Here is a 14,741-nt window from a genome sequence, read left to right as displayed (position 1 = left end):
CCTTAGATTAATTCATGGAGAATAGCTTTATTAACAAGTTCCCATGACAGACATATTTGTACCTCATTTTGACCTTGAGCTAATAGATAGATAGATAGATAGATAGATAGATAGATAGATAGATAGATAGATAGATAGATAGATAATGTAGACCCTGTGGGTTTTTCTGGCTATGCTTGGAAGACCACACACCAAGAGAAATTGAGCCCCTTCTCTTTCAAGGTGCCACTAGGACCCTGGATGGCATGATTTCTTAACTCTTCCTTTCTTACTATGAAGGAGGAGGGAAAAAAAGAAACGCTTCTTCGCAAACTTTTTATGCTACCACTGGTGATACAATGCTCAGCTAACATACTTAAGAAATACACTTTTGACCGTGATTATGTTTCGCCCAGATCTATTGTTCCGCCAGTTTCTTTCTTCCTATTATTCAGAATGATCCATACATTTTGTGAATGGGACTGTTCTTCATTTTTCAAAACATCAGAATGTGATGTCTCTGCATACAACATTTGCCTTTATTCAGTGAAGGAACAATTTAGATGCCTTTAAAGCAGGTTTGACGGTTTCCCAGAAAATCTCAGAAAATGCTAGAGGAGAACAATGCAAGCCAAAGCTATTGTTGCAGGGCATTCAATGTACTCCCTTGGGATCAAAGAGAAGAGCTCCAACCTGTGTAACCATGCACCCAAAGATTTGCCTTCCTTCAGCTTTATTATCTTTTGCGGGCTAAGTCTGCGGCTTTGAGAATAGTGAACAATGCTGGTCAGGATGCACAGAGCAAAGCAATCCAGCAATTATATTTAAATAAATGTTAGCAATTAAGCAAGGTAAAACTGTGTGTTCAACTATGGAATTCAGTTGTAATTATGGCAGCCAGTCTGGATGGTTTTTGAAAGGGCCCAAACTAGTTATTTCAGATCAATGAATTCCAATCCTGATGGCTGTTTATTACTACTACATTATAGGCAGCACACATGTATAGCTTGCTGTAAAAAAAACAATTGTGAGCTTCCCAAATGCATCCAGTTGGTCCCTGTATGATATAATGGGCTGGGCTAGATTAATTGTGGTCTTATTCCACTGTAACACAAAGCTGAATTATTTTAAATATATAAAATGATATAACGACCAAAATCTCTCATGTGATTCTTGACCCTCTTCCCTGAATACTTTAGAGAAAGTTACATAAGAACCCGGTATCTTCTCTGTGTTCTAATAATCAATCTAATATATAAACATTATTTAATATCCAGATTCCACAGAAATTGTCCATGCAATGCCATGTCATATAGTGTGTTAAAAGAAACCATAGTTTCTCACTCAAAGGATTCTAGATTCTTTCATAAAATAGGTTTGGACATTAAATAAGTCACAGAAAAGCAGACCGAACAAGCCTTAGCACAATTTATAAATATGACCTATAGCTCAAATAAAAGTATCAGAAGACTGAACATGTCATATCTATGAAATTCCATGAAGGAACTTGTTAGTGCAGAATTGGCACGTGGAATTCTGATTCATTTTTTTCCCCACAGTCTTCGTTTATTTATTTCCAAAATTATTCAGCTCAGTTCATTTTATGCTCTTCTGTGAATGCAAATGACTTCATTCGTCATTGACTAATGTGTTTTTTCTTTTATGTATACTGAGAGTATTTGCACCAAGAAAAATTCCTTGTGTGTCCAACCACACATGGCCAATAAAAAATTCTATTCTATTCTATTTATTCTATCAACAACATTACAGGCAACCCTATGAAGACTCAAATTAAAGATAATCCATTCACCTCAATTCTCTATCAAGAAAAAGCAAATTTGCAGTTACCCCTCTCATACAACTGATTTTCTAATTTGACTTTTAACATACGTTGAGAAATACATTCATCAGTATTGTTGCAACTATTAAAAAGTACTTTCTTAAAATATTCTATATAATATTCTATATAATTTCAACATGCTGAATCAGTCCAAAGGTTATCTAGTCCATAAATGGTAGACACCCTTTCCAGGTGGCACGCATGTTGTTTTTTTTCTGAGAAACCCCCCAAACAACAATTCGAAACTATAATTCAACTAGTTTTTTCCAGCAATTTTTATTTAGAGGTATCCTATCTCTGAACCGGGAGGTAATGAGTAACTAACTCTATTATAACTAATACTCATTAATAACTTTATCCTCCATGATAGAAAAGAATGGGTAACACATCACCCTTCTCAAACATATCTAAGGTCTGCTATCAAATTCTGCTTGTTTGGTTCCACAAAAATAATCCAAGCAAGTAAAAAGATAAAACAGAATATCTTCCATCTCTAGATAATCTGGAGGTTGAAATACTAAATACCTAAGTGTTTTGCTCAGAAATGTAAGCTTAAATGTTATACATCCTGAAGGTATTCCATGGATAGTTATTTACTATTGGTAGAGCCAAGAAACTGAAAAATTGATAATGCCTTATTAGTAGTATCCGTTGGCATCACCACTGCAGCTGCCTCTATGCGTTGTAGAGCTATGCCAAGCCTTCAGTTAAATAGAAGTCAGTTTGATACATATGGAGTTCTTTTTTTTCTTTTTCCATCCAATCTTTTGCTCAAAATGAGGATATGTCTAACCTGTTTGGAGCCAAGACACTGGTTTATTCTTCCCTTTTTATTCGACCCCCAAAAAGCCTTTGTTAAATAATGCAACATAGCTGAGCACAAGCCAGTTATACGTAAGGATTCAAAATGCATTTCAATACTGGATTTAGTTAGATGGTAGCTAACTAAGGAAGCAACTCTAGTAGACTAATGTGTGCTTAATCTTTTATAAATATGATTCTGGCCTGGAAATCATGCTAACCTCTCTTATCATCCCTGACTAAATAGAAGAGCTACCTAACAGTTAAGATGCTGGGCTGTCAACTGGAAGGCTAAAAATTTGAAAGCCAAGTAGTGTGTGACAGGGTAAGCTCTGTTCTTGCCCTAGCTCCTGTCCACCTGGCAGTTTAAAAGCAGGCAAATGCAAGCAGATAATTTGTACCACTTCAGTAGGAAGGTACCAGCGTTCAGTGTGCTTCTCCATTCAGTCATGCTGGCCACATGACCACAGAAAGGATACTACTAGCCACTTCAGCTAGGAAACAGAAATGAGCATTGGCCCCCTAAAGACAGACACAACTGGACAGGGGAATCTTCACCTTCACTTTTTACTATAATCTACTCTCAAAATTTTCTTCCAATGTATGACTTCAAAAACAACTGTCCTTTTCAAATGCAATTAGATTTCTGTTTGCTTTTTGGAGATGGTCATGCCAATGTTAAAATAAACCTACGTTAAAATGGTAAATGTATGCACGACTATCATTTCTACCCTTCGGGACATTTAAAAAATGAGCACTCTGCTATGAACCAGGAAACTATTTACACAAATAATGAGGTGGTTTGGTTTGTTCTTCCATTTCTAAGCAACGTGTGTGTTAGGGAAAGAGAAGTGAATAGGGAGAAAGAGAGAAATTGAGAATCTGCACCCAGGTCTATTTGGTATTCAGAGCTAGCACTTATTATATAAGCGGCTTACAAGGTGAGAAAAAGTAGGAAGGGTTTTTTTGTATAAGGTAGAAAAGAAATAGATAAGTACATTTTTCTCCTCATGTACTCTCAAGACAACTTCAGAAGCCTTTGCATACTCTGAAGATTTTTTTCTTTCTCCCTTTCAACAAAAAGAAGAATGCATGAGCCTAATAATTTTTATAGGCATGTTTGCAAAACTAATACGATCCAAGCATAAATCAATATGGACTCCACACAATTCTTCCCTGTGACATATTTTCTGCTATGTTTCATATCTCCAAGGTTAACATCAACCTTTCAATAACAAATCATTTGTAAATGAGAAATATACAGATACAAAGCAATCTCTTTGGAAGATTTTAATGACTCAATATTACCTCTAATATGCACCGGCAGCATTTCATGTAAGTTCAGATAGCAGTGGCAAAGGACATTTCAAAGTGCCCGATGGGGAATGCAATCATATGAAGATGCCTTATGTTGAGTCAAACTACTGTCCAGTTAGTTTAACCTCACTTGAAAAACTGTTTTGGGGTGTATGGTTCATTGTCTCACAGGACACCTCCCAAATGTTTCATGATATCACTGTCTAGTTCAAAGCTTCTTTCAAACTACTGAGGAGGAAACAGTGAGTTACTATCAAGAGCAAGGCATTTTCTTCACAGCTAAATCAATATTTTATCTTTCTATGCAGAAAGCGCTTTTCTATTTGCATGCAGAGATACAAAACAATATGCCCATGGAATTAAAAACAAACAAACTTCCACTACATTTAGAGTATTCTATTCTTTTCTGTGCATGGAGAATTTGGCTGCTTTTTACAAAGCTACATATAGACAATATGGTGATGGGAAAAAAACCAACAAAAAAAACCCCGAGTCTCTTCTCCATGATCAGTACGGTAGTCTGTGACATACCACAGTTCATTTAGTGGCCGTCTGAAGTTACAAAGAATTGACAAAATGACTTATAACAGTGTTTCATATTTATGACCATTACAGCATCCCTACCTGTACAGGACTATCTGTCTGCAGAAGAGAAATTTTACTTGGGAAGGTCCTGTAAGTCAGAAGTTTCCCCATCCTGCATTGCATTAACTGTTTTGACTGTTCAAAGTTATTTCTAGCTTTACCCAAATATGCACAGGATTGAAACTGGGGCCTTTATGTAGAAAATCTATGTTGTATTATTGGCATGCTGCCATTTCTCAAAAGTCAATTTCTGTATGCAGGTAGTCCTTGACTTACAAAAGTTCATTTAGTGACCGTTCCAAGTTCCAACTGCACTAAAAAAAAGTGATGTAACTGTTTTCCACAGTTACTACTTTTGCAGCATCTTCATGGTCACATGATCAAAATTCAGACGCTTGTAAACTGGCTCACATTTATGACCTTTGCAGTGGCCTGGAATCATGTGATCATCTTTTGTGACCTTCTGACAAACGAAGTCAATGGGAAAGCCAGACTCTCTTTACAACCATGCTACTAACCTTAACAATTGCAGTGATTCACTTAACAACAGTGGCAAGAAATGTCATAAAACGGGGCAAAAACTCATCTAACAACATAAACTTTGGGCTGAATTGTGATTGTTGAGGACTATATGTATTATGCATTTCTCTACAGAGAACAAACTGAGCATTTTAAGTTGTAGAGCTTGTTTTGTTTTGTTTTTCTTTTCAGTCACAAATTAAACCATCTATTTAAGAACTTCACCTGTTCAAGAACATTGTCAAGGTCAGTTTACTATACATAGCCAATTAAGTCCAAATATGATGATTCTTAAAAATAATGTAAGATACAGGAATGCAAACAGCATTTTAAGCAGATGCCAATGAAAAAAAAATGTAACAATTTAACTGATACTGCTGTAACTTTTTCTTTACTTCTTTGGACACCACCCTTTGCTAGGTCTGAGCTAATGTTAGAAACATTTTCCTTTTAAAAACTGATACATTTTTTGAAATAGATAAAGTATGTTTATATAAATACATTTCTAGACGTTGCTATGGTTTTAAGAGCAATGTCTGCCTACTAAAATAAAAAAAAATGATTTGTCTATACAAAGATGGTCAACTAAATGTCATTGACTTCTGCCATGCCTTCAGTTGATACTAAGTTGTTGATTTTAGAAAGCAAGTTCAGTTACAAAATATCATTGTTACATTCCTGGAAGTCTTGACCCAGCTTATACCAGTGATAAGAAAGCTTTTAGGCTCAGTGGGTAAAAATTCAGAAAAGGCCACTTGACATTGGTGCCCCCCACAACACACACACACGTACACCCCCAAAGAGAAACAATTCCACCACCACCCAACACTCACACATCTTGAGGGCCCAAAGGCTGTCACCCTTTTCTCACATAGCTTCTAAACTCACAATGGGACTCTTTCAAGAATAATTGTTACTGGATATTAGTAAATACTCCCATCTTACCCACAATGTTATGACTTGCCACCTATGATACACGTAACATAGATTTGCCATTACTGGCATAGACTGGTATGATGCAGATATTGTGTCAAGCTTTGGTTGGTTTAACCATAGTTTATGAAATAAAACCACTGCTTCCATCTTGTAGTCTGAACATTACTGATGTTCCATGTGGCTACTGTGCTGTGTCTATGGTGTGAAAAACAAGACCAAATTATTATTATTTTTAAATGATTATACTCACATGAGACTCATAAAACTTGGAATTTATAAAACTTTGGAAGATAAAACTCATCCAAAATCTTACAAGTTTTCTGATAATAATATCAAAATGTTGTAAGATTTTGGCCATTGTAGGTTAATTTTGAGGTCTACCATTTGTGGTGTATCACAAACAACATGGTGCGTAGAAATGCTATACCGTCAACCTAGGTTATATATTGTAATCCTCAGTGGTTTTTATGCCAATGTACTAATCTATCCCAAAGGGAAATAACTCACAACTGCTGGAACCTGACAACAAAAAAGGTGAAACCAGCTCTCTTTATTAAGCCTTACTGAAACATGCATTGTCAAATAGTAGGAAATTAATTCATTGATCCAGCAGCTTCGTACACAACATATTTGTCAAATTTGCAAAATGAATTTGGGTTAGAACATGGTCTAATCCTTCTGGTTTAAATCTTTTCACTATCAAATAAAGCTAAATTATTCAGAAACCATAAACTTTCATTATGATCAACATCATATCCTGATTTGTCAGTCCTGTCACAAACTCAGGAATGAGAAATCCATTTCAAACAATGGTTTCAGATTCTGGAAGTTCTGCTTCCGAAATAAAAGGGTTTCCCTCCCCATAATCAGTTTCTGGTGAGTTTAGCCATATCCACTGATAACTAGGGGTAACTATATAGGATGCATCTATACAGTCCTCCTGAAAAGTGTTAAGCACAATTGTAACATCACACAATCTTTTTAAATTCAAAGATGGGCTTTTATTTAAAATTAGAGTAAGCTTCTCTTTCAGCATTCTCTGATTCAACAAGTCATGCAATTTCAGGTAGATGCAGAGCTACTTCTTATCAAAAGAATATTAAATTATAGATTCAAGTTTAATATAACTGTATTATGGTCCCCTACAGTTCTCTTTGGAGTATGTGTGTTCAAATGCCTGAAGGTGACAGAACAGTTATTTGGAATTTAGAACAGTCTATTGTAATTTCCATTTGAATTCAAGCTAGAAAAAAAATCAAATATCTATTTTTGCATTTTCCCCCTCCCCAGATTTGTTGTCCACATGGGATATTTGCTCAAAATGTAAATCAAAGGCAAATGCCGAGTGCTATTTTAGGAACTCGTTGGGTGTCAGACTTCATGGTTTTAGATTTTCTAATCTCATGTCTAGAGCATTCAAGTGTAACAACAGTTTTTTTTCCTTTAATGGCACCTATTGCTGATAAATTTGACAGGCTGCTTAAACTGACTTTCAATTACCAGAGAAGTTAAACATGAATCATCTTCACAGAACTGAAAATAACATTACACTTTTGACTTGGGGCATATTGCAATAAATAATATTGCACAATCAACTATTTCTTTATAGTTTTCATATATTAAGTAAAAAACATTTGTGTTTTTTTCAGAAATGTATTGTATATATTTTGTTTTATATTCTTCTAGATCCATTTTGTACACTAATTGATTCACTATTCGAAGATATATTTTTTTAAAGTGTGAGATATTCTTTTTTTACAAAAACCCCAGATAGCTCACATGATATCAGAAATTCAGTAAAGTACCCTGTTTCTCCAACAATATGGCCTCCCCAATAGGAAGCCCCAGCATGTTTTATAGGCATGAAATGAAATTAAGTCCCTCCCCCCAAATTAAGGCCTATATTAAAACATGCGAAATGGGGGGGAATCGTGGGGGGACTTGCCGTTAGGAAGTACTTTTGTTGCATACTCGGATATGGTGCTGCCTGTGTTGACTCCGATACGAAGTGCCCCACCAATGCCGAGGTCAATATCCAAGCCATCGCCGCCCGCCCACCCGAAGATGCAAGGGGGGAGGAATTAAGTTACCCCCCGAAAAGACGGCCTAGCCATTTTTTCAGGGCTCAAAAAAAAAAAAAATAAGACCGGCCTTATTATATGAGAAACACGGTAGTTTAACATAAAGAAATAATTAATGGCTCATGAAAAATCATCTGAGATTTAAGGCTCAGTGGAAAATTACCTATTTCCCCATAGCCATTGTTAACTAGACAGAAGAAATTCAAGTCTCTTCTCCATGGGGAAGTCTATCATAGACAAGTTGTATAGCTGTCAAGGAGGGGTAATTTCCTTTGTAGAATTTTTCTGAAATTAGTCAATTTTCATTATTTCCAATCAATCAAACCATGAATTATTGCCGTTTATTTGTATTGTTTTAATTGATGCTGACTGAATTGATAGGTTTAATTTTTTTTATTGTATCTGTTAATCTGTGGATACTGGTAATTACTTGTACTATGTTGCAAACCATTTTAGGCAGAAATGAATGACTAAGAATCAAGAGAAACTTGACAGCAAATAATCAAGCAACATGCTATAGCAGAAAGACCAAATTATAATAAAACCAGTATCCCAGCATTTTTTCAACATCTCCTATGAATATTCTTTCACCACTATTTTAAACAACAAATCTAACAAAAAAACCCAGAGGGAATAATATATTCTCTGAAAAGGTAGACATGTCTTAATATTACCTTGTTCCTTTTTATTCAGAATTAATTTTTGCTAGATTTGTAGGACCAAGCAAACGTGGATATGATGGTAATCTTAACAACCTTACAATTTAAAAATTAATTGAATAGGTATTTTGAAATTACAACTAACTTGCATACAGCATTGATTCAAAAGTCAGGCAAACCTAGCAGCTAATTAAAGTCTAGACTCTTTAACCATTTTAATTTGACAACTTCTGATGAAATTATAATTCAACTGGAATAGATTGGTTCATATAGATGTCCATAAATGTTAAATGATCAATTTTTCAATTACATCTTTTCTACAGTCACCTCTTTTGTCTAAAGTGCACTTCCTACTAAAGTAAGAAAAGCACCCTTGTTGGCAATTTAAAAGGGTTTAAAAACATATTTTAATGTGTTTTAATTGTTGATGGCTTTATTTTCATGTTTTAATTGCTAATTTAATATTCTATAAAATATTTTATATGTTTTAAAGTATCTGCTTTGTTTCATTATAAAACTTGAGAAGTATTATGTACAGCTATATTAGTCAATAATCTAATAGTTAGAAATAAATAGTCATGCACTGACAAGTGTTCCTTTCTTCTCTTCAAGGAAAAGGGCATATATTAATATTTAGAAGGGAAGAAAATAATTGTTTAACACAAATCAGAATTTTTTAGGACAAATGCTAGTTAACCAGTAGCTGAAAATATTTTATTAGCAGCATTTTTAATGTGTTCATATTTTAAATGCTCACACTATAGTATAAAATAATCAAATTACAAATGCTTTTTAAAATAATTTTGGCTTAAGTTTAATAGAATGGCTAAATTTTGAACTGGATTAAATTTGAGAAATAGTAAATAAATTGATACCCAAAACAGCTGTGAGACTACACAACATCCATAATTGTGAATGTAGCAAGAAGTAAAACTTGCACTTTATATTGGCATATCTGTAGCATTCAAATAGACAAAAATATATTATATTGTTATTTATTTTGTACAAGGAACCAAATAATATCCCTGCCTATTTTCCCCCACAATCAACTTATGAGCTGTATTGGGTCCAGAGAGAATGAGTAGAACAGGTCACACAGCTGACTTTCATTCCTAAGGAAAAACAAAAACTCATTCTTTTAATTTATTACACAAAAATAAATTTACATCTTACCAGATTATAAACAATGCAGATTGAAAATGAGCTTTGGCTGAAAGCAGGCACACTGACCTACTTTCAAAAATTCCAGTGCCAGATTTGGTGATTCACAAACATACACTCAAGTAGTAGTTCCAGTTCTATCACAAATCCATGATTAGCTGTCCTGAATAATGACCATAACCAATGAACTGGGTTCTGGTTCATATAGTTTTAGTTTAGTTTAGTTTAGTTTATTGTCACTGCACTTCGTACAACGAAATCAAACACCATCTTCAATGCACATCATGACCATGAGCATGAAAAGAAACACAAACACACATCCTTCACCCTTCACACATTGAACCAGAAACCCCCGACACCACAACAACACTGCACTATACAGCAGAATTCAAAAGTGCTACTGCCCTGGGATAGAAGCTGTTTTTCAGCCTATTTGTCCTTGTTTTTATTATTCTGTACCAACTGCCAGATGGTAATAGTTCAAAAAAAGGGTTTCCCAGGATGAGGTGGATTTTTGAGAATGTTATATATAATATATAATGTTATATATAATTATATAATGTGTAAATTTAACAATCATTCTATTATCTAGAAGAAATTGTGACTTAGCCTAAATTATACATACAGCTTATAGGTTTATAAACTATTTCAATGTGTTTATATTTCCTATATTCATTAACACACCTAAATACATATCATCTATGACTATATTAAACATACGACATGTATCATATTCCAACATATTTATACAAATGTTCTCTCTGAATAGTGACATTCACTATACACAACAGCAAGAAGCGTTAACTGATTATAATAGATTAGTTTTACTTCCTCTAATGATTCTGACATTTTAAATCAAACTCATTCGCAGAAATGGGAAGCATGTCAAAGCCCTCTGTCCTACTGCTCTTCCTCTAGTGCTTCTCCCTTATCTGTTTACCAATTGTGTCTGGCTTTAATTATCTCATTTTTGAAACAGACAAAGTAACTTTGAAAGTTAAGTGAACCTGGTTAGTGGCAGTGGTGAAAACATCAGGCTAGAAACTGGGAGACTGTGAGTTCTAGTCCAATCTTAGGCACAAAGTCGGCTGAGTGACTATGAACTCAGTCACTTTCTCTCAGACCAAGGAATGAGGCAATCGCAAACCACTCCTGAAAAACGTTGCCAAGAAACCTACAACAGTTGTCCAGGCAGTCTCTGAAAATTGGACATGACTGAACTGGGAACGGGGGACTGAAGTGTTCACAATACATTTCCCCTGTTGGGGGTTCAGAAAAAAAAGGATTTTGAAAATACAGCTCCCCGCCCGGAAAGGCACAAAGTAACGCATTTAACAGAATGACAGAGTTGGAAGGAATCTTGGAGGTCTTGTGGTTCAACACCCACACCCACACCCTGCTCGAGCTGGAGACGGCTATATCATTTCTGACAAATTGTCCCAAAGTTCTTCAAAGAAAAACCAGAAAGTCCAATTGCCTCTTGAAAAAGCACCTTTGGGGCAACTATGACCTGGACTAGGGAGAATCTCCCATAGACATTTCAGACAAATGGCTGTCCGGCCTTTTTTTTTTTTTTTTTTTAAAGCCTCCAGTGACAGAGCACCCATAACTTCTTTGAAGGCAAGCTGTTCTACTGGCTTTATTGTTCTGCCAGGAGCATTACCTATAAATTATAAGATTCTGAAGGAAGCATGACCTATAAATTATAATGTGAGTGGGATTTTGAAGGGGGGGGGGAGAGAAAGCATGGTCACCATTTCTTACAATCCTTTTTAAAGGTGCGTGTGCTCACCCTCCCTGTTACAAAAGCAAAATCACAGCCAGCCGGCTTCGGATTCCTAAGCTGCTGTTCCCACCTGGCTCCAGTGAACAGCACACCTTACCTGTACTGCCACACTTTGTTACCGCTTCCTCCTCGGCTGTTGTTCAGCCCACCGCCGCCGATGCTGCCGCTGCTGCTGCTGCTGCACTTGCTGGAGCAGTTTTGGGCCGGGAGGAAAGTCTCCAGCTTGCCTTCGCTCTCCGACACTTTCATCGCTGTAACCACCGTAGCTGCCGCTGTTGCTGCTGCCGCTGCTACCGTCGGCATGGGCTCGCCGCTTTGCATGGCAAACGAAGACACGAAGCCGCCACAGACCCCAGTCCACCGGACGGGTGGGAGGAGGAGGCGGCAGCAAGGCAGGGCTGTTTTTGCACACCAGGGCCACAGCCGGGCAGGCCAAAAGGCAAGGAAAATGGCATCAATTTAAAACAAAGAAACGCGGTCCGCAGCCAAGCGGCAGCCTGGAAGGAAACTTTTCCTCGAAGGGGGTGGAGAGTGGGAGCCGGAGAGAAGGAGGAGGAGGAGGAGGAGGAAACCCAAAGACTGGGGGGCTTTTTTCCCCCCCTCAATGGCGGGGAAGGGAAGAGTTCGCACAGGAGCAATGCCGGCGAGGAAGGCGGCCGGGGCGGGAGGCGTAGCCCGAGCTCTCTGGGACGGGTAAACAAGCGTGGGGAGGCGAAGGGGGGAGAGAAGGCGAGCGAGCGAGCGCTGGGCAGAAGCCCCAGGAGGAGGAGGAGGAGGAGGAGGGCGGCGGCTCTTCTTTTCGCCCCTGCCCGGCGAAGGATGCTCCCCGGCGCAAGGAGACCGAGAGAGGGAGGCTCAAGGCGGCTCTCCACCCTAACCCAGAGGCGGCCGGGGGTTGCTCCCGCCCTCGGGCGACAGCTCCGCCTTCCCCCTCCTCCGCAGGCCTCCCCCGTCCTCAAGCCCGGCAAGGAAGCCCGCTCCTCACGCCCTCCCGTTAGATCCGCCCAAGGAAGGAAAGGAGGAGGGAGAGAGAGAGAGAGAGAAAAAACCCGGCTCGGCTGAGCCGCCTCTCCCCAGCCAAGAAGAAGCAGCAGCAGCAGCAGCAAGCAAGCACCAGGTCGCCACCCCTTCCGGGTTAGCCTTAAACCCCACCCCCACACCGCCTGAGGAAAGGAGGCGATGCCGGCGCCGCCATGTTCGCTTAGGGCAGAGTCCGCCGCGCTCCTCGGCGCGCGCGCTAGGAAATCAAGCTGCTCGACCCCCGTTTTGTTGTGCGTTGCGTGCAAATTGCAAATACAAATGCATGATTTTAAATGAGACGTAGGCGCGTATCGGGGCGTTAGGTGCGTATTTTGGGGGTGGGTGGGGAGGAAAGAAACGGGAGGGGGTGGGTTGTTGGAGGCAGAGGCTGTGAGGTTGCCCTTCGGTCGGTTTGTAGTTCCCCGTCCCTGCACGTGATGCGGTGGGGAAGGAAGGGAAGTGGTGGGGGGGGAAAGGTCTCCGGCGGAGTTCCAGTGCTCGCAACGGGGGTGGATTCTTTCTTATGCAGCTCTCTTTCGTGGACCGAACTCATTTCTATCTATCTATCTATCTATCTATCTATCTATCTATCTATCTATCTATCTATCTATCTATCTATCTATCTATCTATCTATCCATCCATCCATCCATCCATCCATCCATCCATCCATCCATCCATCCATCCATCCATCCACCCACCCACCCACACCGGTGTCTAAGTTTAAATTCGGTTTTAAATAGCCGCGCTTTTATTATTATGATTAATTTTGGGGGCAAAATGCAGATCGGGATGGTTGGTCATTTTTACAAACGCTGCCTTCAGTGGTGCAGGTCGTACAATAGCCCACAGAGTAAGAAGGTTTATAGGAATATCTTGTGCTCGTCTAAATCTCCCCAAATCTTAAAAAATGTGTTATTCTCTTAAAACCGTCAGGTAGAAACATGCTTTCTGCCTACATCAGTTTGGCATAGGCTGCCAACCGAAAGCAGGGAGTTTGAAATCACTGAATCTGAGGCTTCCCACAATTGCAGGTGCCTCATTTATGGGCCTGTTGCTAATGAAAACACCCTGCCGATGTCAGCTACAATAGTGGAAATTTCCTTATGCAGGCAATAGAAGTATCAAAAGGAGAAGTGCTACATTGCTATGACTGTTCTCCCTGAATTGGCCCCATATCAACCTTCACTGAAAGAAATTAAGTTTATCCTCCTGAATACATTTCAGATGTTCTACTAAAATCTGACAATTAAGGTTCCATGCAATGCATAAACTGAGTATTTATTAGCCAAGCTAATTTTCTTCTAATGTCTCATGGTCAGTTTAAAATTTTATGATGGATGGATAAATAGATGGATTGATTCACCACAACATCAGTACTATGAGTACTGTATAGTTTTAATAATATCAGTATCCAAAATTTCTAGTACTGCTTTTTATGTTTATAATACTTGGCCAAATTCTGGAACTACTTCCTCCTCATTAGCTTTTTATGCTGCCTTTCCTATTTAGAGTGCTTTACATGCTGCCTTATTTATTTTGACTTGTACTGTGTTTTATTGTGTTAATGTATATATCAAAATGAATAAATACAGACATTTACTTGCAAGCATATATAATAAAGTAAGTACTGTTTTTGTATCTCTTCTCTGTGTATTCTTTTATACTGCTTCAGTAGTTCAGATATCTATCACTATCTCAGACTACAGTAGTGCTAAATTATGTCAGCCATAATTGGCCTCTTCTGAATAAAAATTATTATAGAAGTAAGTATAGGAGTATAAACCCTATAAGAGTTACAGAGGTAGCTATAGTAGGGAATTGCATTAAGAGATTGATGATCATCTACTCCAGGAGTCTTCAAACTTAACAGCTTTAAGGCTTGTGACTTCAACTCTCAGAATTCCTCCTCCAGTCATGTTAGCTTAGGGAGTTGAAGTCCACAAGTCTTAAACTTCCCAAGTTTGAAGACCCTTGTACTATTGTGATCTACTAGGCTTACTATATAATTATGGTAATAGACATACTAAAAATACTAGTATATTTAATAAGGGAATTA

General features: G+C 38.1%; 1 protein-coding gene across 2 annotated transcripts in view; it reads right to left on the bottom strand.

The window, feature by feature from the left end:
* The window catches only part of OSBPL11 (oxysterol binding protein like 11), a 56,559-nt gene extending 43,753 nt beyond the window's left edge, over positions 1-12,806 (bottom strand). The window contains exon 1 of one of the 2 annotated variants that reach the window (XM_026708127.2): positions 11,762-12,806. In XM_026708127.2, the coding sequence (XP_026563912.1) occupies positions 11,762-11,985 (224 nt within the window). In that variant the 5' untranslated portion in view covers positions 11,986-12,806. The remainder of the gene's footprint in view (positions 1-11,761) is intronic. The other variant, XM_026708128.2, reaches the window with a different exon arrangement.
* Between the last annotated feature and the right edge of the window lie 1,935 nt (positions 12,807-14,741).

The sequence above is a fragment of the Pseudonaja textilis genome, chromosome 1 (genome assembly GCF_049901715.1).
Source record: "Pseudonaja textilis isolate UNSWEBS1 chromosome 1, rPseTex1.2, whole genome shotgun sequence".
Classification (NCBI taxonomy): domain Eukaryota; kingdom Metazoa; phylum Chordata; class Lepidosauria; order Squamata; family Elapidae; genus Pseudonaja; species Pseudonaja textilis.
The sequence above is the reverse complement of the archived record's forward strand: the minus strand, read 5'-3'. Positions and strand labels throughout refer to the sequence as shown.